The sequence below is a fragment of the Camponotus floridanus genome, unplaced genomic scaffold (assembly GCF_003227725.1).
Source record: "Camponotus floridanus strain SB8 unplaced genomic scaffold, Cflo_v7.5 scaffold1, whole genome shotgun sequence".
Lineage (NCBI taxonomy): Eukaryota > Metazoa > Arthropoda > Insecta > Hymenoptera > Formicidae > Camponotus > Camponotus floridanus.
Genome location: NW_020229214.1, coordinates 8,247,255 through 8,274,823, shown reverse-complemented (window position 1 = coordinate 8,274,823; position 27,569 = coordinate 8,247,255). Strand labels below are relative to the sequence as shown.

At 34.4% G+C, this 27,569-nt stretch overlaps 3 protein-coding genes across 11 annotated transcripts in view; all 3 read left to right on the top strand.

The window, feature by feature from the left end:
- The window catches only part of LOC105251369 (helicase domino), a 32,956-nt gene extending 18,531 nt beyond the window's left edge, over positions 1 to 14,425 (top strand). For 3 of the 8 annotated variants that reach the window (XM_011258140.3, XM_011258139.3, XM_011258141.3), the window contains exons 19-26: positions 245 to 502; positions 582 to 898; positions 1,145 to 1,437; positions 1,731 to 2,103; positions 2,378 to 2,574; positions 2,808 to 2,922; positions 3,249 to 3,614; positions 3,736 to 7,072. In XM_011258140.3, coding sequence (XP_011256442.1) covers positions 245 to 502; positions 582 to 898; positions 1,145 to 1,437; positions 1,731 to 2,103; positions 2,378 to 2,574; positions 2,808 to 2,922; positions 3,249 to 3,614; positions 3,736 to 6,723 — 4,907 coding nt within the window. In that variant the 3' untranslated portion in view covers positions 6,724 to 7,072. Of the gene's footprint in view, positions 1 to 244; positions 503 to 581; positions 899 to 1,144; positions 1,438 to 1,730; positions 2,104 to 2,377; positions 2,575 to 2,807; positions 2,923 to 3,248; positions 3,615 to 3,735; positions 7,073 to 10,000; positions 10,037 to 10,465; positions 10,632 to 10,896; positions 11,388 to 11,594; positions 11,892 to 12,040; positions 12,902 to 13,009; positions 13,358 to 13,692 lie in introns of those variants that run through there. The other 5 variants (XM_011258145.3, XM_011258142.3, XM_011258144.3 and 2 more) reach the window with 5 other exon arrangements.
- A 4,692-nt stretch (positions 14,426 to 19,117) lies between these two features.
- Positions 19,118 to 23,129, top strand: LOC105251366 (cytochrome P450 6k1). 2 transcript variants are annotated; one of them, XR_003123143.1, is made up of 6 exons: positions 19,118 to 19,714; positions 19,878 to 20,113; positions 21,434 to 21,667; positions 21,824 to 22,104; positions 22,235 to 22,551; positions 22,767 to 22,893. XR_003123143.1 is itself a non-coding variant. In XM_011258131.3 (6 exons), the coding sequence occupies exons 1-6, from the start codon at positions 19,299 to 19,301 to the stop codon at positions 22,922 to 22,924; spliced, it is 1,515 nt and encodes a 504-aa protein (XP_011256433.2). In that variant the 3' UTR covers positions 22,925 to 23,129. The 2 variants fall into 2 exon arrangements, 1 of the variants encoding a protein (XP_011256433.2); XM_011258131.3 differs by having other exon boundaries at positions 19,299 to 19,714; positions 22,235 to 22,424; positions 22,767 to 23,129.
- A 659-nt stretch (positions 23,130 to 23,788) lies between these two features.
- Positions 23,789 to 26,485, top strand: LOC105251367 (cytochrome P450 6k1). The gene is made up of 6 exons (XM_011258135.3): positions 23,789 to 24,384; positions 24,551 to 24,786; positions 25,003 to 25,236; positions 25,388 to 25,668; positions 25,798 to 25,987; positions 26,301 to 26,485. Exons 1-6 carry the CDS (start codon positions 23,969 to 23,971, stop codon positions 26,456 to 26,458), a joined length of 1,515 nt encoding a protein of 504 aa, XP_011256437.2. The 5' UTR covers positions 23,789 to 23,968; the 3' UTR covers positions 26,459 to 26,485.
- The last annotated feature ends 1,084 nt before the right edge of the window (positions 26,486 to 27,569 follow it).

Genomic DNA, 27,569 nt, shown 5'->3' with positions numbered 1-27,569 from the left:
TAAAATCGAAACATCAAATCTAAATATTTCCACCTTTTCCATTATATTTATATTTTTATTATATTTTCTTATATATTTTGTTGAAAATATGTTTGAAAAATTGGAAAAATAGTCATATTAATTTTAATGTAAACAGCAAATTTATCCATTGTGATATACATACATACAAATGATATACATACATATATTTATTTTATACATAATTTACAATATAATAAATTAAATATAAATTTTTGTAAAACAGCTATCCCCGTGGCAACGCTAGGACATAATCCGCAAAGTACTACCGTGACGTCAACTACGACAGGAACAAACGCGCAAAGAATCACAGTAGGAAACGCTAGTCTCAGAGATGGCATTCAACGACTAACAACGCAAACCGTCACGGTTAAGCAAGGCGATTCCGTCCAGAGAATAGCAGTGCCTGGTTTCGCACAGTTGGTTCAAACCTCTACCGGTAGACATATCCTTTTGACTTCGAATCAACAGAATACTAACACAGGTTTATCTTAGCGATTTTTATTAAACCATTTTGCAATGAATAAAAAAGGAAAAAAGAATAATATGTTTTGTATCAACAGTTTCGTTTCCAGTCATGACCTCTAGCGGATCGCGTCTCACAGTACTATCCAAATCGCTGATGGGTTTGTCCACCTCGGCTGCTACGACGGTGAATAAGGTCGTCAGCGGTGTGGTAACGACGCCGAGCGGGCGACCCGTTATGAGAGTGCCTCCTCTGAATGTTACCGCCTCGCCATCACCATCGAGCGGAAATAGCCAACAGCAATCCAGTCAACAACAATCGCCATCGATACGCAGCATCGTCACCAGACAGGCTCAGAAGGAAGCCAGTAAAGCGCAGAGTAAATCCGAACAACCCAAATCCGAATTTCACTTGGTAAGTAAACATAGATATCTTATAAAATGTTGAGCCTTTTTGAAAACAATAATTGAAAAATAGAAAATCAATTATTTATCTTTCGAATACTTATTCGAGTCAATTTTATTCGAATTATTTTTGTTTAGTTGTTTTTCCCAAGAATATATGAGATTTTTATTTAATTGTTGTTCCATTCTTAATTATTTTCCTTTAGATGTTTCAATATCTAGATAATAAATAATAAAGTTATTAATTATTTTATAGCCGCAGTTGGAGGAGGAAAAACGGCAGAGAAGACAAGCCAAACTGCATCTCACGGCAGATATCAATGAGCGGAGATGCGCGGCGTGTCCGCTTTATGGCGAAGATGTTTTTATGGCCTTGAGAATTGGCAAGCCTACGACGGCTTGTCGCTGGCATAACGGTTGGGTGCATTGTGCGACTGCCAAGGAGAATATTCGTACTCGCAAGCAGTTCTTTTCACACACGGAGGCGCTCGCTGAAGCTATCAAAAGCACAGAGCAGATTGTTGAAGAGTTAAAGGAAGTTTTCGAAAGGTTGATATGCGATATATATTATATTATTAATGAATTCTCTTTAATTACATATTATAATATTTATGAGATTTTCTTTAATTTTTATATCAATGTTTTTGTAGTAAAAAAAATTAAGTATTTTTTTTCAAAGTTTTTGAATTTTATTAAATTCAATTTTAGTAATTAATTTCGCAAACTAAAATTCTCGTCTTCATGACTATTGGAAATTGATCGAGGAATATATTTTTCTTTGTTTATTTTATCTTGATATCATTTCTGACATCACAAGATAAATTCTTCTGATATATCCGTAGATTTGTGGTCCACGTACCCGCCGTACGCGCGCCAATGCCTCGATTCCACGTATCTCATCCACCGCCTCACAAATTGTGGGGTGAACGTCATCTGCAGACCGAATTGCAAAGACAACTGTCACCAAAAGTGACAGTGTTTCATCCGATTTCGAGTCTCATGCTCACACAATTCCCCGATCCTAGACTCATCCAATATGATTGTGGCAAGCTACAATCATTGGATCGTCTGTTGAGGAAGTTGAAGTCCGAAAATCATCGAGTTCTAATATTCACGCAAATGACTAGAATGTTGGATGTGCTGGAAGCTTTTCTAAATTTCCACGGACACATATATCTACGACTGGATGGCACTACTAGAGTGGATCAACGTCAGGTAGTGATCAATTTATTACATCATTAACGAGATATTATAATAGTGATACATTATGCGCAATATTATCTAAATTTTTGAAGTGCTTTATTTTATTTGAGATTTTAAGTGTGAATAATGGTTATTAAGAATATATTCATCTTTCATATAAATTTTAAAAGGAAATGTACATATATAATAAATGATAATTAAAATATACAAATTTCATACGTGTGAGATATAATCGAAAAATATAGTGAATAGAATTGTTAACGATGCTTAATGATTCGACATACAGATTCTGATGGAGAGATTCAACGGTGATAAGCGAATCTTTTGCTTTATTCTGTCAACGAGATCTGGAGGTGTCGGAGTGAATCTTACGGGGGCGGACACGGTAATATTTTATGACAGCGACTGGAATCCCACGATGGACGCCCAGGCGCAGGATAGATGTCACAGGATCGGACAAACGCGGGATGTACATATTTACAGGTACATATACAAATTAATAACGAAGAAATAATTTTAATAACTCAATAATTCGTATTGTTTCTGATATAAGAATATATATATATATATATATATATATATATATATATATTAATTATATTATTAATATTGTTGAATAATTAATTAGAATAAAAATTTTTTTAAAAAAACGACCTTTCAATCCTAATTAACAATCTGATAGCGAATATAGTGTAATATTTATATTCTCTCTTCAGATTAGTCAGTGAGAAAACTGTAGAAGAGAATATACTAAAGAAGGCAAATCAGAAAAGATTGTTAGGCGATCTCGCAATTGAAGGCGGAAACTTCACTACGGCATACTTCAAAAGCGTAAGTACTTCAATAATAATTTGCATCGTGCAAATTATTGTTTATATTGTTTCTTTGTATTTATTAATCAAAAAACTTCGCAATTTTGATATTTTTAGAATAAATAAATTTTAAGGAAAAATTTATATCTTATTTTTTCATTGTAAAAGTTTAAAACTTTTTTAAATTACGATATTTAAAGTTTCACAAAATTTATGAAAAATTAAGACTATATATATTGACTTGTATTTCGTGAAATATCTGGCAATGTTAAAGGCGATATATCTCGAGTACATAATAAGAAAATACTTATAATCGCCATTTATCTTTGATAAAATTATTTTCAGTCCACCATTCAAGATTTGTTCAATATCGATCAAACGGAGAATGATGCATCGATGCGAATGGCCGAGGTGCTGGAGCAGAATCGAGAACGAGAAAAAGCTTGGAGCAAAGAATCGACAGCAGCAGCAGGACCCTTTCAGAGCGGCACTTCGAATCAACATACGGAAGAAAAAGCGGCGATTGGTGCTCTGGAAAATGCTCTTGCTGCTGCTGAAGAGGATCTCGATGTTCAAGCTGCGAGAACCGCAAAAGCAGAAGCTGTTGCCGATCTTGCCGAGTTTGACGAGAACATTCCGCTGGAGGATGCAGACAAAGATGAAACGCAGGTCAGCAAGGCGGAGCAGGAAGTTCAGAATCTAGTTGCTCAGGTAGGACAAACGTTTTTCATCGACTCGCTAAATCGGTCGAGTCATTTTCATTCTAATTTATTTTATTGATTATTGTCATAATGTTTGTGTATTAATTCTATAACTATAATATTTTATTTAGCTTACTCCGATCGAGAGATATGCCATGAAATTCGTCGAGGAATCAGAGGGTGCATTCTCAGCGGCACAACTAGCCGCGGCGGAACGGGAACTCGAGGAACAGAAGAAGGAATGGGAATTGGACCGTCTGCGAGCGCTGCGAGAGGAGGAAGAGCGACGGATGCGGTTAGCCGACGACGACGAGAAGCCGCTCACGTTTGGTCGCGAGGATGCGCAGAATCAGGTTAATAGCACTGTCGCGAAAAGCGGTTCTAAGCGATTAGTCAGTAAGAGGCTAGCGGTACCGAGTAGAAGGAGTTCGCGTAGACGTGGCGGTAATAGGGTAGGACGTCCGCGTATTGAATCTCCATCGGAAAGCGAAAACGAGACTACGAGTACCGAATCAGATTCAGAGTCTCAGGAAGAGGATATAGTCGAGGACAGTCTTGACGAGGAATCGAGTCATACAGAGAGTCAGAGTCAGGGGGACGAGGAAGAGGAGGGAGAGGGAGGTGGGGAAAAGGGAGAGGGAGACGATGATGAGGAAGAGGAAGCCGGCGAGGAAAGCGAAGACGGGAGAGCGAACGATCGCGATTATTCCGAGCGAGGGGGAGGTTTCTCAAGACGAAAGGGTCGTTTAGCGGGATCCGGCTCCTGTAGTCGAAATCATTTCGATCTGAATAGTCCTCGCACTAGGTCTCGCGGAAATGTACAAATCAACTTATGGACTCTAGACGTGAGTCCCATTCTGCCTGGTGTAAAGCCAAATCGTCGGCAGCGTAAGAAATTTCATCGCGCTAAATCTGAGGAAACTGTGTTCTCATCGTCGGATACGTATTCTAAGAGAAGCGTACGTATTAATATGAGCGCTAAAGTTCAGTCTACTAATTCTCATCAGAACGCAAAGACCTCCGAAATTGCGGAAATTGAACAAGATTCAACGAGAAATGATGTAGATTCGATCAACTTGAATAGTGTTCAGCAACGAGTTGCTAATCCCAACGTGGAGCGACCCACTGATGATCACGCAGATTCGTCAGTTGCTAAAGCGCAATCGGAACAAACAAGAGCGTCGGAATCGAATTTGGATAATACAGAAGGAAGTGTTAGAGAAAAAAATGACGAGAAAATTGTAAACGGCACTAATTTAATCACTGTCTGCTCTGTTCATGTAACACGGTGCTCGCAAAAAATGTTGTCCGCGACGTATAGAAAATTCGAGTCCGAAGTGAATCGCAATGAAGATGCCGAGAATCTTGACGTAAATGTCAGCGCGAGAAATTCTCGATCATCTCCAAGCGCGATCCAACCGGATGCGTCTCTGAAGCGTTCAAAAGAGCCGACAGGCAAATCCAAATCCGAATTTGGCGTGTCAACCAATTCTTTGTGCAACAATGCACGGGGAAAATTGTCTGCCGCGACATCGAGAGAGTCGGGAAGCGTCGAATCATCCTCGAGCCGTTCGGTTCCGCTCTTACGATCGAAAACGTTACGAAACGCAAGTCCCGACGCGGTTGATAAAATTTCCAAACCGCTTGCGATATCTCGCGTTTCAATCGCGCAACGAAATTCTAAAACGAATGCCGACGATACTCGTAGTAACATGGTCGAGAATGAAAATAAAGATTACGTATGTGATAATGATAACGACAATGCCGAATCGATAGTGTCCTCTACGCGAAAGTATACTAGTCAGAGATACAATTCGAAGAGCGATACACGCGAAAATTTAAACTTAAACGTTGCATCGTTGCAAGCATCAGAAAAGGGAACGGATGATTCGGTATCGAACGTGTCTGATTCTCTAATCGCGCCTTCGGTAAAGAGCGAAAGCAATTCAAACGAGTCCAAATATAACATACGAAGATTAGAAGTCGCACTTGCGCGAAGCGTGACAACTCGTAGTTCAAAAATTCCTTCGGTTATCAACAATCACTCCGACGAAAGTAATTGCCGATTGATAGATGACAAAGTCGAATCGTTACCAGAAACTAAGAGCAGAACGCGCAGAACTGATTTAACGGGCTCGCAACACTCAAACGCTGAACAGAGCAGAATTACGCGATCGATAGTTCCTCCGTTGACGTCTCCACCTTTAACTGGCGGTGACGAGATGACAAATTCGAAATTGACGTCGAGACGACGACCGGACACTCCCCTTCCACGGCCGGTCACGAGATCCGCGGTAATTATGAACACTTCTGCAAGAGTTTCGCCTAGTCGAAGTGAGAAATACGCGACGCGGAATTCGAAGCAGTGTCAGGACAATGGCCTGGTGAGCCCGGCGAGTCCGGTGTTATTCGGACGTAGCAAATCGATACCGCCAATGAAACCGGACCCCAAGGAGACGTCGGTGACGGCGGTAAAACGCCGTCCAGATACTCCACGACCTAACATACCGCCCAATTACAACGAACAAGTTTCTAGAGTGACACGCTCGGGATTGACTTTAAATTCCTCGGCCTCCTCGGCAAAATCAGCGTCGTCACCATTGTTATCTCCCCCTACTTCCACGCTTAAAACGAGCATCAAACAGCCGCGAATTTCACCGACAAGCAGCGAGAATGAAACTCCTACAAGTTTGGTATCATCATCTTATGAGAAGCCTCAGAGAACCGCCAAGGTTGTGGCTATTCTTAGTCTGGACACGAGAAATCATCATAATAGCAACAAGACTTTCTCAACTCAGCCCAAGTCTATCGCCAATTGTGAGACAAAGGGCCAGGACAAGGAACTTCTGCCGCGACTGTCGCCGAAGGATCAGGAGGCTGATCGCGAAGAATGCGACTCGTCCGATACCAAATCTAGGAGGCTGCGCAGGGAAATGAAACGCATTAAAAATGCTGTATCGTGCTCGATGGAAGACGAGAGGGCTAATTCTGACGACAGTAGCGACAGGGAGCCGTTACAGAAGAGGTCCTTTCGTTCGCATCTCTCTCTCTCGTCCTCTTCCTCTTCTACGGTCGTGACGACGCGCTCTGACAAACTGAGGAACGCCACGATATCTTGAGTCTCGCTAAAGTATCATCGCGGTGTAGTAGTAGTCGTCGAAGGCCTGTGTTTCTTCGTCGGGAATACTATCGCTATTCGACTACTCGATCATGTAGTCGATTGCTACTACTGTCTACTATTCAGTCCGCTTATTGCGCGTGCGATGCCGATTTCGCACTCAATATTTGTCGCATGATATTTTCTCCTTTTAATGTTTCTGTTATTTATATTTTTCTCTCTATTGTATATGATATATGTGAGGAATTGGCAGCATCTTTTGCGATATATATAACTTTGAGATTCCAGGTAAAATTAAAAGTGCATTTCTTCTGTAAATTTGGATGGATATGTTTTATTATTTATTTTTCTTACAAGAAAGAAATGATGATGTGAAGTAAAAAATTAAAAAAAAAAACAAAAAAGAGTAAAAAAATCGTAATTTGTGATAGTTGAGAAATCTAATATATTATATAATATATTTCGATTTTATCAAATTCTTAGATCACTTTTGTTACCTAATCGAATTAATCGGAGCTCCTTTTTTTATAAAGATGTAAAATAATAAAAATAAAAGTAATAAAGTAAAAATAGAAAAATAAATTATTATTATTTGCAATAAAATAATGATTTATTTTTAAGATTATATTATGAGAAAACATTAATAAGATATAAAATATCATGGGATAAAAATCTGATGGAAATTTTGATCTAGCGTTTAGGAACGCTTGGCGATCGCACTCATGTTATACGCGCAACTTGATTGCACGTCTTTTGCCCGTACTTATCTCATATTTAGCGCTTAGTGATTGTTTGATTTTCTTAGATTTCTTTGACTTAGAAATAACATGACAATTTCTAGCGGAAAGAACAAAAACTCTATATAAGAATCATATATACACGAGAGAAAAGTTATAAATGTATCAAATAATTATTAAATTCCACAAATATATAAAATTTAAAATGAGAACAAAATTTCGAATAAAGAAAATTATATGAAAAGAATAATCGAGAGACAACATTTATATAAAGATTCATAATTAAATTCGCTAGAGAGAAACTTTATACAATAAGAGATGCATAGAGAGAGAAAATTCTTATACGAGGAAAATGAAAGAAAAATCAAATAGACACATTTAGCGCTAACATGAGACACGAGTACGCATCTGTACATAATCATAATTACGATAAAGAATGCGTTTTCTTTATGGGTTGTACCGCAGGTACACGTGTAATATTTGTAGCATTGTAAGTTGTGTATCTCCGGTCCCGCCTTCCCACTCTCTTATCTCATTTTATTTTTTTTCGTTGTAAAGGTAGGATCTGTTTCTTCTGACTGCACTTTCCTATAATCTTTGATCTGTCTTGCGCTCGCCTCTTATTTCTGCCGAATATATCATAATGAATTTTTAAAAAATATAGGAAAGTGCAGACGGCAAAGGCGGATTTTTAGGCGCGCGTGAATGATGATTTATATAAAACAGTGTGACGAGCGAAATGAACGTGTGTATTATATTAGGGAAGAATGAACCAGTGTAAAACATTAGTCAAACAATTCTCTAGTGCGCCATCCGAAACTATTCATACATACACACATACACATATATAGACGAAAAACGAGAAAGGGATATAAAAATGTGTACGGGGTAAAATGCGTGATTCGATTCCACCCTAATAATTTGTTTTGACGATTAAGTCTGAATTTATAATTAAATATGAAGGACAGGATTGATATCTGACGAGGATTTAATTAATAATGATTAGGGTGATGAAGAGTTACGTGGTTTAGCCGGTTTATTCGCGAGAAAAGATTTCAATCGTGCCGTCTTGAACTACGTAAGTGACAGAACAAGGACCTGATTATTATATTATGTATTATCGTACGCGAGATATAAGGATATCCTTCCTCCGCTCTTTTCCACTTGCCTCCCTCTTCCTCCTCCTGACACACACACACATGCACATACTGTAATATTTAAGTTGCGTGCCTGTATTTTGTATGATCGAGCGAGAGTTCGAAGAAGAAAAAAAAATAAACGAGATATTCCTTGCTATATATATATGTATATATATATTGTATATAGAAATGTGTTCTCCCTTATTTCTTGATGCGTTTCCAAGTCTGTGTCGATCAAAGGTTCAGTTCCGTTTTGGTGTCAAATCATTCTCAGCTCAGTGTGCTTGTTTATATATTTATCGCGATTTAATAGAACTTTTTCTCTCTCGATATCGGTTTGGTGTGGCAAGGCTATCATGACCGCACTTTTTTTCGAGAAAAAAATATGTCTTAGTACATGCGTAGAGAAAGAAAAGAAAAGAGCTCCAATAAAATTGTTCATAAAATGGCACCAAAACACTGCCTTTGCCATTCCAAACTTGGAGTCCGCAGCAAGATATAAGCAGGCACATGAGTGAGATACGTTATTTATACGTTACGTCACACACGTATCTCATCCTATATATATATGATGATAATATAATAGATAAAGGAATATATCGTGAAGAATAAGAACTCTTTCTCTTAAAATATTTAGGATGAGAGGAACGAGAACCTTTGAGCGTCTATAGGCTATCCCATAATCTTATCGTCCTACACATAATTTTTTTATTATGAATTTTCTAGTTAAATTCGAAGTTGATTTCTCCTTGAAAAAAATTTCAAAATTTATTATGTTTCTTGTTGCGGTTTCTCCAAAAAAGAAATATTTAACATTAAATTTTTTTTCGTTTTTTGAAAGGAGACTAAAGCTCAGAATTTTAAATAAGATAAATTTTTAATAGTAAAGATTCTTCATAAGAGATTATAATTATAACACGTGGAAACTTTTATACCTTGAAATTATAATCATAGAGAATTATAATCTCAAATCTGAAAACTAATGGAAATATGGGAAAGAGTAGCCCTTTTGCGCGCTCTCTTTTTTCTCTCTTCCTTTTTATTTTTATTATTATTTATTGGAAATTTGCTCATCGCGTCCGTCCTATAGTGTCTCACAGAACTATTATTTATTTTATACTATTTATTATATTATTACATTTTTTTCTATATAATATTATTTATATTTATTAATTGTTAGAAATTCAGCCTTTGAAATTCAGCTTCGTTCATGATTTAAACAAAGGCAAAATTTCTAAGCGACTTTATTAATGACTAAAAGAATTAGAGATTCTTAAAAAAGATTTCGATAGTGTGAAAAGGTATATCGCAAGTTTAGTGAGCACAGGAACAGACTATATGGGAGCAAGAAATTCTCGTAGGTCTCAGGATCTAACTCATATCTAACTTTAATATCTTGCAGATTTGGTTATCGGAACATACCATGGAGCAAATGCCGGTAAGTCCAAAACAATTCGGTTTTACCTTTTATTATATAAATTTGTGATAAAAATTAAGCAAAATGCGAGGGATTATTATTTATTAAATATTGTATTTACTCTAACTTTTTTTTTATTATAATATTGATAGTATTTTATTATCAAGTTTTACTAAATTTTTTTTTGTATTAAGATTGAGAAAGAAAAAATTTTGTGATTTTGCAAAGACAAAAAATACAAGAAATTAATTTATTCGTTAAAAAAGTTACTAAATAAATACAATACACGTACATTTAAAATTAAAAAAAAGAACATACGATTATGGAGATGCTTAGAGAAAATTAAATTCTCTATCTCCAGTTGTACAAAAAATAACAAATGAAGTACAATGTTCTTGAATTCTCTTTTGGAAGAATACAATTAAGCTAAATTTTCTTTTCTTTTTTTAGATGTGGTGTCCACCCACTCCTCCTACAACGGATAATGATGTATATATCGATTACGCTATGAGTTTTCTTTATGAAGATGTACCCATGACAGAGGCTCAGCTACCTCCAATTTACGTGAAGAAAGAGCGAAGCAGGAATAGAATCGAAGCCGTTCTCACTGATGATGGTGAGTAAATTTTACTCATAAAGATATCAAATATTAAGTATTATTTATTTTCTAGAAACATATTTTAGAATGGAAAATTATCCTTATTATTACGTATTATATAAATCTTTGTATCTATTTGTTATTGAAAATAAAACATTAAAAATATAAACAAATTCGGTGACAAGATGCAAATTTCACGAGCTTAACTTGATCAAAAAATTGTCGCTTTTTTAAATCAACAAAAGTTGTAATTAATAACTGCTAATTGTTTTTCTAATTGCAGGTTGTCGACCTGTCAAGATAATGCGACACAAAGAGGAATCCGTGTTCGCACCGAGATCCCTCTTTGATCGACCGTCTCCGGCGTTGATGAAAATGCGTCGCGACATGAAATTGCATAAGTATCGTGCGATGGTACGCCCACCGATGACAGTGTTGAAGAACTCCTCTCATGTCACGAAGAGTTCACCGGAGCCAGATCACGTGATAGATTGGTTGATCTATGAGGAGTGGGCTCTACTACATTCTATCCAAAGCTATCAGGGCTTACCCTTAAACATGATAATCCTCTCGCCGGGTCATACGCCTAACTGGGACATGGTAGCCGATTGTGTTAACAGCGGTACGCGATTACATAGATCGCCCAAACACTGCAGAGGCAGATATGAATCTGTGATAATACCAAGGGAAGAGGGTAAGCTGCTGTACGACACTCCTCCGAAGAAGCAGAAGAAACAAAAGGGAAGCGTTTATAAAACACCGCAAGTCTCTGAGGTAGATTATTCACTTTATTCACCGATGAATTCGATGATAAGGAAAATATCGTAATTGCAAAACAAATCTCATAGAAAGATTTATCTATAATTTAGCTTTTCTGTCTCTTCTATCTGAAAATTCTTCAATTATACGATGATAAGGAAAATAATATTAAATAAAAACCTATGGGGATTATAATTCTCGGCATTTTTTCACTACTTTCAGCAACAGAATAAGAGCAACAGACCAATGAGAACATCGCAATTGCACAATCAAGACAGAAATAACTCGTTCACATTAATGGGCACTCAAAGATATGAAATCATAAAATCTGTGTCTAATAAACGAACACCTACCGTGAAACCGCCGTTGCTTATGAGTCCGTTGATGAGGAATCCTACCATAACGGCTGTCCTAGTTGAATGCGGCATACAAATCGATAATCCGATGGTGCCAGTGGACGTTGCTGCGCGACGCGCAGATAGAATAGCTAAGGAAAAGATGAAGCATACGGTTAGTAATGTAAGATATATAAGAACAACTTGCATTTGCGCTTAGTAGTGTAAATTTTTTTCAAATTTGTTTAAACTTGAACTACATAGAATCAATATAACATCTTTTATTTGCTATACTAACACGTCCAAGGAGATATTCGTTAATTAAATTCGTAGGTTTTTACTCCGGAACAGCAACAACAGGTTGCAGCACGGCTCCTACAACATCAGCAGCAGCAGCAACAAGCTGCTCAGCAGCAGCAGCAACTCAAGTTGCAGCAGCAAACTCAACAACAACAAGCTGGACAAGTAGTCACAAACTCCGTAGGATCACAAATGCATCAGCTAACTCCTCAAGCAATTCCAAATGTGAATAACACTGGCTCCATAACGGGTGCGAAGGCTGCTGCAAATTTAACTAATGTGGCAACCACTACAGTAGTTACTACGACGGTGAAAGCTCGACCTGGTGGAAGTGGGCAAGTAATCATACAGGATGCAAGAACAACATCGGCGAACGTTGCGAGTTTGCAACAAGCTGCTCAACGAATCGCCACAGGTGGCTTGCAACCCACAGGTCAAGCTTCCACTAACTCAGGGGGTGGTCAAAAGGGAGGTTTAGTGGGCGTAGCGATGGCCACAACGGGAAACAAGAATGCAACGACAGCGCAGTTGCAATATTACAGACAGCAACAAGTACTATTGCGCCAACAACAACTCAGCAAGGTATTACAGACGCAAACAACTGGTGGTCAAAAGTTATCCGTTGCGATACCGACCACGGCAACGGCGGCAGTGCAACAGCAGCAGCAGCAGCGGGCGGCGACAGCTGCCAATTTAATGAAGCAACAGGGTATTCCCACAGTGGGCACTGCGACAGCGCAAACCGGTGTAAGCAAACAAACAATGGCCAGGCCAGTGTCTGAGTCGGAAATGGCATTGATCAAGCGGCAGGCGCTACATCAAGCGAAGACAGCAGCCGCGGCTGCTGGGCAAGTGAGTGTCTTGCGATACAAAAGACGGCAATATCTTCCTAATGTAAATATTCAAAACAATAAAATTATATGAAATGTTCATTCTGCATGTTGAGTAGAATCTTTCATATTCTTAATTCACGAAAGTAGCTGACTATGACTCCTGTTGCAGATGCCTCCAACAGGACTCACACCGGCGCAGATCTTTGCCCAGGCCGGTCTGCAGGTACAACAGATGGGTACTTCTGCGAGTGGTACTCCAGTAGCGACTCTCGTCAAGGCAGCCAATGTGACGGGTGTTCGTACTGGGACGCCGCAACAGATTCGTCAACTTGCGCTTCATTCACAGATCCTCGCTCAAAGGAAACTTGGAGGACAAAAAGTCGCTGCACAACTTGGTAAAGGAGGTATGCAGACACAACTGATCGTACAATCACCAAAATCGCTGCCCGTATCAATGCAGCAGATCCAGCAGGTGATAAAGCAAGTTCAACCTCCGGCGGTACAACAATTTCCTCACGTACGTAAAATGCTTATATGAATGAGAAACATTTCTTTTTCTGTCTTTGTAAATATTGTAATCTGTTTTGATGCTTGTTGCCGCGAAAGAAAATTGCTAGTAAACTTGTTATTTTGCTGCTTTTGTTAGAGCCTTTGTGGGCTTTTTATCAATAGTGAAAATTATTTGTTGAAAGTAATACCGATTTTGATTATTAGAATTTGAGAAAAACAGAAAAAAGTATTAAATATTTTTAATATTTTTTAAATTCTGTAATTATTGTAATTCTGAAATGAAATATATCCAAGCGAATTCTATGAGTGAAATTGTTAAAATGATGCTATTTTATAATTCAGGTTTCGACAGGACAGACGGCATCTCAGGCTAATCCAATAGTACTGGCTAAATCGCAGTTGCCAACCCGCGTGATACCAGTCGCATCCGGATCCTTGAAACAGACTATCCAGGTGGTGACTGCTAACAATGCGCAGCTGCGACAAGCTATGCCTATTCAAGGAAAACCGATCGTCAGTGCGGTAAGGCGAAGTCCCGGTCCAGGTTCCAGCCCAGGTCCTGGCTCAGGTTCTACTACTTCCGGTTCGACCACCGGTGCAGGTGCCAGTTCTGGTGTAGGTGCCACCTCCACTGTTCCGAATCTAGCTTCTTCGCCCGGTCTTGGTCAAGTAAGATTGCAAACCATAACGCAGCAAATGCAAAAACAGCAGACACAGCAACAGCAACAGTCTCAACAGGACGCGCAACCAAAATAGCTTTATATTACAATCGGATGGCAATCTTTTAAATTGAATTGGGAAATTCAGAAAACGTATTGGTTTTGTTTGCAAGAAATTTTGCAGATTTGTGTTAAACATTTATCTTAAAAGTTTTTTACTTCGAATATGTGTAAGAAAAGATAATTATTGAAATATTTTGTAATATTACGATGAAGATTGTTAACAAAAGAAAAATATTTTACATATGTTTTCGGTTGCCATTAGAAACAAAGATTCAAATATGCTATATATTGTAGACAAAAATGAAAATATTTATTTGCCAGGAATAAATCATTTGAGAATAGTTTGATTTAATTATTAAGAAAGAAAAAAAAGGTTTTAATTTACCAAAAATAAAATATTAAATGATCAATTATATACATATATATTAAAAATGATGAAGAAAATAAATGTTATTTTCTTTAAGTAAATATTAATCTAGATATATATATGTAAGTTTCTGATTTTCTCGATTCAATTAAACATTGAACCGTTTCGAGTTTGTATTTTTCTTCCTTTTAATGTTATTATCATGAGATAAGAGTAAGGAGACTTAACTTCATAGTGGAGAGACAAAAGTTAGTTACTAAAAATGTTTCATATGAGATCAGATTCATCGAATGTCATTGTTAATATGTCTACAGGAATAACTTACAACATTTCGTCGTCATTTTGAATATTATATATGTGTATATTGTATACGTGTATTATTAATTATGTTTAACTATTTTTGTTTTAAAAAATTGTAGCATTATTATTTGTGAATTCATTTTGTGAAATTTTATTATATTATTCACACCACGCATCTCATTGTAATCATATTTTTAACCTTTTTATGTCACCATCTATCATTTACATACAATTTCAAGGTGACAAAATATATTATTCCGTTTAACGAACCTGGCCGATACAGAACACTTTTTATTGTCACTTTCAATTTATATAGTTATATCTCTTTACTCTTATTTCATGGGTTTATAATTCTAATATAGATGGGAATAGGAAGTTTGATAATAATAGCGTAACACACATTAAAGAAATAATATAAAGCATTCCAAGATTTGCTGGAAACAGCCATATCTTGATGTTACATTTTATGTCACAATGTAAAAAGTATACACAAATAAGAGAGAATCTGCTTATATTTGCTTTGACGTCGCCATTTTATTTTTATCTTTACAAAAAAATTAATAATTAAATTTTTTTATACCTTGCAACAGTGATAAAATAAATAAATAATGATATGAACTACTGAATGATATTTAGTACAGAACGTGAGAAAACTGCTTAAAGCAAAAGATAAAATATCTAAAAAAATTATTGATCAGTTTCCAACAATATTGAATTATAACTACACTACGAAATTGTAAAGTATATTTTAAATTTATATTATAAGTGCGTCGATACTGTCCAAATGCTTATGAAAATAAATATTAATTAAATGTTACCAAGTCAAACTTATTTTACTTATTAGCAAATATATCTATATGGAGCAAATATATCTATATTGATAAGTTGATAAGATTCTTTTCTGTTGTTTCCTCTTTAAAAACTTTAATAGAACATGCGATGTTTTAAAGGAGAATTTTCCTCAAATTCTTAACGAAAAGCATAAAGCGACAAGTAAATACAGGCAAATATATTATTTTTTCGTGGCTAAACATCCAAATCCCAATTTTTATAGCAAAAACTTCTGGGGAGATTTGAAGAGAATGAATCATCTAACGTTAAACAATTGATTTTTACAATTGTTATTGTGAACAAAACTTGTTAATGAGATTTTAATTTCTCTGTAATTATATATATAAAAAATTAAACTTGTCGAAATTATGCTTATTTTAATTCTATCTATTTAATCCGCTGACGAAATCCGGACGATTTCTATTCGATAATAAACGTTGTAAAAATTGTTCCACATTATCGAATTTCGAAATTCCACATTAGGCGATTCACTTCACTTATTAGATACTCACGATGTAACATATTCGAATTCTATTGTATATATTTTATAGCAGATAATAATGCTTGGCGCACTACATAATCTTTAAGATTATAGCGAAAAAAAATACTTAATATGTCATCGACGAAACACGTAACAACTAATCCAAACAATCTTCAAGAGGTGTTTAAAAATTGTTTTAAAAAATCAGCTAGAAAATTAAAATATCTCTTAAATGCTTAAAGAAGATTGAAAAATCAGAGCGTCTTTTCAACAAAGATCAGACATCTTCTGATATTCAAAAAAGCTGATCTCTAAAAGCTTGTTTAAATGTCTGGAAAACATTCATCATATAAAAAAAGCTTTTTTTAAAAAACTTTTATCTAAAAAATGTTTTCTCTTTACATTTGAGAAATTTTAGAGAGCTTTTTTATATCTAGATGAGATCTGAGAAATTAGAATATTATTTGGACGTTTCTTGGAAACTTACAAAATTGTATCTCTGTATTTATGATTGCCCACTTAGAATATAGCGAAGTTACTTTGAGAACGTGATGTTTATACTAGAATATATTATAAAGTTATACGCGATACGATACAGGGTTTCCATTCCATTTACGTGCGAACTGCTTTGGATACGACGTCCATGAAACGTCCTCGAAAGAAAATTATGTGATGTTTGATTATAAGAACGTTCGATCAAATATATCACGAGACAGAAAAGAGATAACTTTTTTGAAAAGAAATTTTTCCTTATCATATAAATAAAAAAGGCAAGCGAGTATTGCCCGTTAAATATCATTTTGTATATTTTGTTAAGATATTTCTTACATGTCAAGCGAAGTTGACATGTTAGATAGATCTTGGATGCGTTATATAATCATTTTCTTATAATATTTTCTTCTCTATCATGTAATGGTACCCTGTACATATACGTGTGTACGTATATATGTATATATGTATGTATAATTTGTGTATTATAAAGTACTGAAATAAATCTCATAAAGCAACGAAGCAGTTGGAAATGGAGATTTACTTTTATTCCAAGTTTAAAAAATTATTAGCATGAAAATTCGAACTTTTTATTTGATAAATATTTTGTTGACAAGAGCAGAAATATGTTTGAAAAATAGTCTTACAATATACACGAAACATGTGTAATTTTTTTACAAATTCTTGCAAATTATTAAATTTTAACTTCAAGAACGTTAGAATAATTTGCAAATTAATTCTTTTGTTAAAGATAGAATATAATTTAAATTTTTGTATAATTTTCAACACATGCGAAGGGAATTAATTGATTTGAGATATGTAAAAAAAATATTTATATTATATATCATCATTGCAGATTTCAAAAGAAGTGAAATTTATGTTTAAAATGTGTTTCTCTCTTAAGAGTTTTTATAAACTCCAATCACATAGAGTTTAATGAAAAATATCGGAAAATATCATAAAGTTCTACTCTTTAGAATTAATTTATAATTTGTTTATAATTCTTTTTCGTATTTCTTTTGGTTATAAAGCCGCTTTAAATATATTATAATATTATTTGAAAGTCTAAAGATTAATTTCTCTTTTCTTTATTCGATAATTTTTCATTGAATATGCAATTTCTTCGATTATTTTTAAAAAATAAAAAGTTTTTGGCTTTTTATTTTTTTTCCTATTAAAGAATTAAAAAATTGTGTAGAAGAAATAGAAATAATGACTTTCTCCAGTATATTATTATATGTAATATCTTTGAGTGCAATGACAAAATTGATTATCCAATTATACTTGGCTAAAGTTTTTTCGAAAAGAAAGTTATATGTATGTATATATATATATATATATATATATATATATATATATATATATATATACAGGGTGTCCCAAAACTCATAATCAATCTTTCAAAGACAGATTCCTGGGATCATTTGGAGACGATTTTTCTTCAGCGAAAATGTCGATAAAGGCCATCATTTTTTGCATGTTCCCAATTTTTGTCATCATATATCTTTGCAATTAAGTCTTAAATTAAAACTCAACTAAAGTAAACTCTATTTAAAATCTCTATTTAATTGAAGAATGTGGTTTTGTTAATATTTTATTTCTACAAAGCTTAGTTTACGAAAAATCCCTTATTTCCAATCACTTATAATTCGAAAACTATTAGTGCCTCAATATTTTCGTTGAGGAAAAATCATCTTCAGATCATCCCAGGAATGTGTCTTTGAAAGATTGATTATGAGTTTTTGGACACCCTGTATATATATATATATATATATATATATATATATATATATATATATATATACATATATATATATATATATATATATATATATATATATATACGGGATATGAAAAATAAATACGAATTAGAGATAAAGAAGAAATAAATGTATAAAAAGAGTAAAATATTTTCGATTTAATAATATCACCTATATTTGATGAAAATTTTTTTTGCGTTTATCACGCGATAAAATTACTTACTTGAGAATTAAAAAAACGCTAAATATAATAATATATCGTAGTAAGCATAACCATATTATTATTATGTTAATGCAAATATAAGATATATTTAATACATGATTATGAGCTAAATGCAGATGCCTTCAGAGCAGCACATCTCTATTACTATTGAATGCCATCGTTGTGTGTGCATTCCCAAGAAATATTAAGTACTTACAAGAAATATTAAATACTTACGTAACTATTTGTTGAGTTCTTTCTTCCTACACACTATCTATATATTATCATGTATAGATCGAATCTACTTAATGATATATATATATATAGAATGTTAAAAAGTTCCAATTCACAGAAGTCTTATAATAAAAACCTTACAAAAAATTAGGCATTCGCATAATTTTTTGCCATTTATCGTTTCTTACATACAAAAGTTCGATCAAAATTACGAATTGATCAAAATCAAACCAATCATTTTTGTTGCAATGCTTCTATAATTTTATACGGCACCTAGTATATTTAAGAGAAACAACTCCCCTCTTATAATTGATAAATGACTCGGCAAGAAGTATAAAGATGCACGCATATAATTTTATTCCCGCAGTTTTATGTATCATCTGAAGCGATTCACACGTAGAAACTTTACCGATTTTTACATATTGAACAGTGAATTCCATATCTTATATATTATTAAAAATCTTATAATTGAAACAGAATTTTATGCAGAAATAGAATGCACGATATTTTATAATTTAAACAAAGTTTCACACGAATAAATTTCTAAAGAGATTTGCGCAAAATGGCAATGTTGACTGACTGCATTTTCTTGGACACGCTTTTAATATTTTTCTCACTTTTTGCAACGCTTTTCCTATGGTTAAAGTGGAAACACTCTTATTGGCAAAGACGTGGCGTACGCACGTTACCCGCACATTGGTTTTTCGGTCACTTCAAGGATGCAATGCTTATGCGCAAACCAGCGGGAGTGGTCTTCGGCGAGCTGCATCGGCAAGCTGCGGATGAAGATGACGTAATCGGAATTTACATCTTACACGAACCATTCCTACTTGTGAGGAATCCAGAACTGATCAAACAAATCATGATTAGGGACTTTCATGTATTCCCAAATCATCATTTCGACGGTAGAAGCAAATCCGATACTCTTGGCAATTGGAGCCTCTTTACTATCAAGAATCCTGAATGGAAGCAATTGCGGTAAACAGATTTACGTACTTGTATAGATTGTAGATTCAATATATTTAATTATTTAATTTTATATTCTCTCCTCTCTTGTTGTAAATTATTCTTATATTATTATAGTATTAAATTATTCTTACTTCATTTTCTAACATAATTATCAAGTAATTTTGATTCGCAGGACAAAAATGTCGCCAGTGTTTACGAGTGGCAAGTTAAAGAGTCTCTTCTTGCTTATGCAAGAATCCGGAGAGATGATGAGAGAATATCTGCAAGGTCAGTTCGTCGACTCCAATATCGCATCGATACCTATCAAGGACATATTCTACAAGTATACCACTATTGTGATAGCTTCCATGGCATTTGGAATTCGAGCAAATTGTTTCGACACACCGCCACCAGAATTTTTCATAAACTGTAAGTAAAATATAAAAATATTAAAACGATCTTTATAAAGACATAATTAATCAATCAAATGTTTGACAAAAAAAAATATATATATATATCAAGTTTGAAACGGTCCGCCTTTCTCGACGCTCTGGATCGGCTCGTCAGATCGTCAGGATTCGAAAGAAGGAGGGAAAACAGACTTGTGTGATCATTTTCGGTTCTACTAGAATGTATTTATTTAATCTAATGCATATGTACAATGTATGTGTGTGCGTGTGTGAATGTCAGTGTATCTAAGTGTGAGAAAAATATATACTAGGTGTAGTAACGAAATAGAAATCGGTGAACACGGCGCGTGCAAACGATATCTAGCGGGTAGACGGAAAACGCATAACTAGTCTTCATGGTACGACTAGCGCGTATGAACGGTATCGAATGGCCACGGTAACACGGGCTTATATCTACAGGGGGTCAAGGAATATTTTACAGGTCTTCAGGACGGACACGGGAAACACGGAGCTTAGGGGCTAGCATCCTGTCGACGGGACTAAATGTCAAGACGGCTCAGAAATGCCGGAGACACCCCGTGAAGTCGGGTAATACCTCGACTTGGGTAGGTACGGGTAATACCGGAGATACCCGGTGAGTCAGGAGACATATCGTCTCGGACTGATTCACGAAAACCGGAAATATCCGGTTCGATCGAGAGACACCTCGATCGAAACTGGTACTGGAGCCGGAGACATCCGATGGGAGTCGAGAAACACCTCGACCTGGATTGGTATCAGGATTCCGGAGACACCCGGCCGGGAGTCGAGAAGCACCTCGACCTGGACTGGTATCAGGAAGCCGGAGACACTCGATCTTCGGTAGGAGTCGAGAGATACCTCGATCTGGACTGGATGACCGCAACCGGAGACACCCGATCCCGATGCACTGATCGTGCCGGCTTATATACTCGGTTAGAGATTCTCTACCTGGCGAATCGCTCAGGTGGGACACGACTGCGAGAGATGCGAATATTCGGACGAACGAGTGAGCGAGACAACATGCGATAAGCGGTGAGAGCAAGCGAGAAAGCGAGCGTGCGAATGAGAGAGCATATGAGCGTGCATGGTTGCGAGCGAGATAGCTGGTGCGTATCGGAAAAATTAGCGGGTGAGACAGATAGGTGAAGCGAGTAAGGTGTAGTATAGATATATTTATTAATACAAATAAGAAAATAGTGACGATGCGTGAACGCATCGTTACAAGTTTATATCCAAATATTAATATAATGTTATACAGTATTCTATAGATAAAATAAAGGAATCTCATATGGTCCTTTTTGTTTTCTCACTTATACAGCACGTAAAGCATTTCAACCGACTCTTTCGAGAACCTTGCGATTCTTTTTTATGTTCTTCTTACCGAAAATTGGAAAATATCTGGGTCTTAAAATGCTGGGTGACTACACGGATTACTTCCGCAAAGTGTTTTGGGACTCTATGGACAATAGAAGCATCACGAAGACGAAACGGGGAGATCTGATCGATTCTCTTTTGCAATTGAAAAATGAAAATGCAGATGATACTCATTTCCGTGAGTTTTGAACTACTGCATATATTCAATTCTAATTAATAATATTAGACGCTAAAAAATGATGAATAAATATCTGGAATAAATAAATTCAAAATTAAAATAATTTAACAAAATAATCTTTATCGTTCATGCTTTCTTCATTACGCTTCTTCTCAGGATTCGAAGGGGATATCCTTCTTGCTCAAGCGGCAATCTTCTTTGTGGCCGGTCGTGAGACTAGTATTACCACTATGACCTATGCTCTCTGCGAGTTGGCCAAATATTCGGAAATGCAGAGACGCGCGAGAGAGGAGATCCTCGAGAAGATTCAGACCGCGAACGGCGTCACATATGAAGCGGTTAATAACATGAAATATCTACATCAAGTGATAAACGAAACGTTAAGACTCTATCCATCTGCGCCAATTCTGGATAGGACTCCCATAGAAGATTATACGGTATAAGAAATTATACGTTATACATTATACTATAGATCACCCACTTTTCTTTCAATGATATATCATTTATCGAAATCAAAATGTCGATACGAAGAATAACAGTTCAATTGAAAAAATAAATAAATTACAGTTACCTAATACAAACATAACTATTGAGAAAGGGACACCGATATATGTCGCATTATACGGAATTCAGAGAGACCTCAGATTCTATGAGGATCCTAAGCGTTTCGATCCTGAACGATTCAGCGACGAGAGAAAAAACGAGATTGTACCTTGCACCTTTCTACCTTTCGGCGAGGGCCCGCGAAATTGTATAGGTTGGTGCATCATAGACTACAGATGGATTTAAAATGTGTTTGGAATATAGAATTTACTGGAGTGAATCTTCTTCGACATTTATCAGGCGATCTATTCGTTCATTTATTATTTCTACAAAACACAAATGTAAAGAAATTACAATTAGAGAAATATGCTTATTATTAATTTTCTGTAATCTTTGCCAATTAAATTTTAGTATTGTTTATAAAATTGAACATATTAAGAGATTTATTAGCAAATAATTTTAATTACATTTTATATATTCAACTACAACAAAAAATTTGGAATCCGCTTATGACTTGTTAAATTTTCTGTAGATTGATTTTCCACTTGATTATTAGGTATGCGACTGGGAATTTTGCAAACCGCCGTGGGATTGATAGCGATTCTACGTGATTACGAGGTTTCGTTGAATCCTTCGTGGATGTCCATAGTGGATACGCGAAATGTGTTCACTACGCCGCCCGCAGGATTTTTGCTGAATTTAAAGAAGATATAAGATATATATGATATAAGTATTATATGTAACCATATATGTATATTTTAATTCTATCATTTGATATGTATATTTTAATGCTATTGTTATTTTATTATCCTATGTTATTGGATGTATCTTTTTCCAGTGTTGAATATAATTCAGAGAATTTTTTTCATTGAAAAAGAGATCATTTGAATACATTTTGATCTCAAAATATAAGCACAAGACAAAAATGCACAAGACAAAAATGATCTCATCGATTCTCTTTATTTCAGTTATTTAGTATTGTGGTATCATAAATTTACACTATTGAATTTACCATGTACATTATGTTATAATCTATATATATTTTGATTCCTGTATATATTTTACGATTAATATTTTCTTGCTTATATAAATTAGAAAGAAGAAAATTAAATATAAATGTAATTAAAAGGATAAAAATAAAGTAGAAATAAATGTATATATATACACATCATCACCGCAAATTTCACAGAAGTGAAATTTACCTATGTTTAAAACTGTGTTTTCCTTTCTTCATCAAGAGTCTTCATCAACTCCAATATCACAGATTTTAATGCCGGAAAATATCGTGAAGTTTTAATTTTTTTAAAAATTAATTTAAGATTTTTTTTATAATTATTTTTCGTATTTCTCTTGGTTATGAAACTGCATTGAATACATTGCAAAAAAATTTGAAATTCTGAAGATTAATTTCTGTTTCTTTCATTCGATAATTTCTTATCATTGAATATACAATTTCTTTGCACCTAGTTTAAGAAAAAACACACAAAACCCCTCTCTTATGATTGATAAATGACTCCGCAAAAAGCATAAAGATGCCCGTGTATAATTTTATTCCCGCAGTTTTATGTATCATCTGAAGCGATTCACACGTAGAAACTTTACTAATTTTTACACATATTGAAAAGTCAAAAGAATTCCATAGCTTATATTATTCAAAATCTTGTAATTGAAATAGAATCTTATGCAGAAATAGAATTCAAGATATTTTATAATTTAAACAAAGTTTTACACGAATAAGTTTCTAGAGATTTGCACAAAATGGCGATATTGACTGACTGCGTTCTCTTGGACACGCTTTTGGTATTTTCTTTACTTTTTGTAACGCTTTTCCTATGGCTAAAGTGGAAACATTCTTATTGGCAAAGACGTGGCGTACGCACGTTACCCGCACATTGGTTCTTCGGTCATTTGAAGGATGCAATGCTTTTGCGCAAATCAGCAGGAGTGATCATTGGCGAGTTGCATCGGCAAGCTGCGGATGAAGATAATGTAATCGGAATTTACATCTTGTACAAACCATTCCTACTTGTGAGGAATCCGGAACTGATCAAACAAATTATGATCAAGGACTTTCACCTGTTCCCAAATCGGCATTTCGACGGAAAAAGCAATTCCGATACACTTGGCAATTGGAGCCTCTTTTCTGTCAAGAATCCTGAATGGAGGCAATTGCGGTAAACGATTTACGTACTTGCATAGATTGTAGATTCAATATATTTAGTTATTTAATTTTATATTCTCTCCTCTCTAATTTGTTGTAAATTATTCTTATATTATTATAGTATTAAATTATTCTTACTTCATTTTCTAACATAATTATCAAGTAATTTTGATTCGCAGGACAAAAATGTCGCCAGTGTTTACGAGTGGCAAATTAAAGAGTCTCTTCTTGCTTATGCAAGAATCCGGAGAGATGATGAGAGAATATCTGCAAGGTCAGTTCGCGGACTCCAATATCGTATCGATATCTGTCAAGGACTTATTCTCCAAGTATACCACCATTGTGATAGCTTCCATGGCATTTGGAATTCGAGCAAATTGTTTCGACACACCGCCACCAGAATTTTTCGTAAACTGTAAGTAAAATATAGAAATGTTAAAACGATCTTTATAAAAACACAATTAATCACTGAAAGGTTTATATATATATATATATATATATATATATATATATATATATATATAAAGTTTGTATAAAAATATTATACAATGTTATACACTATTCTCTATAGATAGAAAAAAGCAATCTCATATCGTAATGCACAATCCCTTTTGTTTTCTCACATACACAGCACAAAAAGCATTTCTACGGAATCTTTCGGTGAACTTCCGATTCTTTTTTCTATTCTTCTTACCGGAAATTGGAAAATATCTGGGTCTTAAAACGCTGGGTGACTACACGGATTACTTCCGCAAAGTGTTTTGGGACTCTATGGACAATAGAAACATCACGAAGACGAAACGAGGAGATCTGATCGATTCTCTTTTGCAATTGAAAAATGAAAATGCAGATGATACTGATTTCCGTGGGTTTTTAACTACTGTATATATTCAATTCTAATTAATAATATTAGACGTTAAAAAATCATGATGAATATATCTGAAATAAATAAATTCAAAATAATTTAACAAAATAATCTTTATTGTTCACGATTCCTTCATTACGTTTGTTCTCAGGATTTGAAGGGGATATTCTTCTTGCTCAAGCGGCACTCTTCTTTGGAGCCGGTCGTGAGACTAGTATTACCACTATGACCTATGCCCTCTGCGAGTTGGCCAAATATCCGGAAATGCAGAGACGCGCGAGAGAGGAGATCCTCGAAGAGATTCAGACCGCGAATGGCGTCACATATGAAGCGGTTAATAAAATGAAATATCTACATCAAGTGATAAACGAAACCTTAAGACTCTATCCGTCTGCGCCAGTTCTGGATAGGATTTCCATAGAAGATTACATGGTATAAGAAATTATACGTTATGCATTATACTATAGATCACCCACTTTTTTTTCGAAAATATATCATTTATCAAAATCAAAATGTCGATACGGAGAATAACAGCTTAATTGATGAAAAAAAAAATTACAGTTACCTAATACAAACATAACTATTGAGAAAGGGATACCGATATATGTCGCATTATACGGTATTCAGAGGGATCCCAGGTTCTATAAAGATCCTGAGCGTTTCAATCCTGAACGGTTCAGCGACGAGGGAAAAAACGAGATTGTACCTTACACCTTCCTACCTTTCGGCGAGGGCCCGCGAAATTGTATAGGTTGGTGCATCATATACTACAGATGGATTTGAAATGTGTTTGGAATGTAGAATTTACTGGAGTGAATCTTCTCTGACAGTTATCAAGCGATTTATTCTTTGTTATTTCTACAAAACACAAAATTAGAGAAATGTTATTAATTTTCTTTAATCTTTGCCAATTAAATTTTTAATATCGGTTATTAAAAAAGAATATGTTGAGAGATTTGTTAGCAAATAATTTTAATTACATCTTGTATATTTTACTATTGCAAAAAATTTGGAATCCACTTATGACGTGTTAAATTTTCTATAATTTTCCATTTGATTATTAGGTATGCGATTGGGAATTTTGCAAACAGCCATAGGATTGATAGCGATTCTACGTGATTATGAGGTTTCACTGAATCCTTCGTGGATGTCCATCACGGATACGCGAAGAGTGTTCACTTCGTCACCCGCAGGATTTTTGCTGGATTTGAAGAAGATATAAGATATATAGCATATAAACATTAGCTATATATATTTTAATTCTATCATTTGATATTTTATTCTATATAATTTGTGTTTCTTTCCAGTGTTGAATTTTATTCTGAAAATTTCTTTTCATTGAAAAAGAGATCATTGGAAACATTTTGATCAAAAAATATAGGTGTAAGAGACAACAATGATCGATTTTCTTTATTTCAGTTATTTAGCATTGTGGTATCAAAAATTTACAATATTGAATTTACTACGTACATTATGTTATAATCTATATACAATATATATATATATATATATATATATATATATATATTTTTTTTTTTACGATTAATATTTTCTTGCTTATATAAATTAGAAGGAAGAAAATTAAATATAAATGTAATTAAAATGATAAAAGTAACGTAGAAATAAATGTATATATATACACACATCGTCACCGCAGATTTCACAGAAGCGAAATTTTCCTATGTTTAAAACTGTGTTTCCCTTTCAAGAGTCTTCATCAACTCCAATATCACATAGATTTTAATGTCGGAAAATATTGTAAAGTTTTAATTTTTTAGAATTAATTTAAGTTATTTTATTATTCTTTCTCATATTTCTCTTGGTTATAAAGCTGTTTTAAATATATTACAATAATATTTGAAATTCTAAAGATTAATTTCTCTCTTCTTTATTCGATCATTTCTTACCATTGAATATACAATTTCTGTGACTATTTTTAAAAATAGAAAATTTTTGGTATTTTATTTTTTATTTATTAATTATGTAGAATTAATTATGTAGAAGAAATCATAACTTTCTCTAATAAATTATTATATGTAATATTTTTTGGTACAATGTCAAAATTGATTACTCAATTATACTCGGCTAAAGTTTTTTTGAAAAGAAAGTTATATATATTGTATATTTATAAATATTCTGGTAACACATTTTTTATATCATATATATATATATAATGATATAAAAAATTGTGTTGCTGGATTTATATAAAAAAATAATAAAAGAAAATTAAATAGTGGAAATATGGACACAAAAAACAAATACAATTAAAGATAAATACAAAATTAAAGATAAAGGAGAAATAAATATATATAAAAAGATCCACGAGGAGTGAG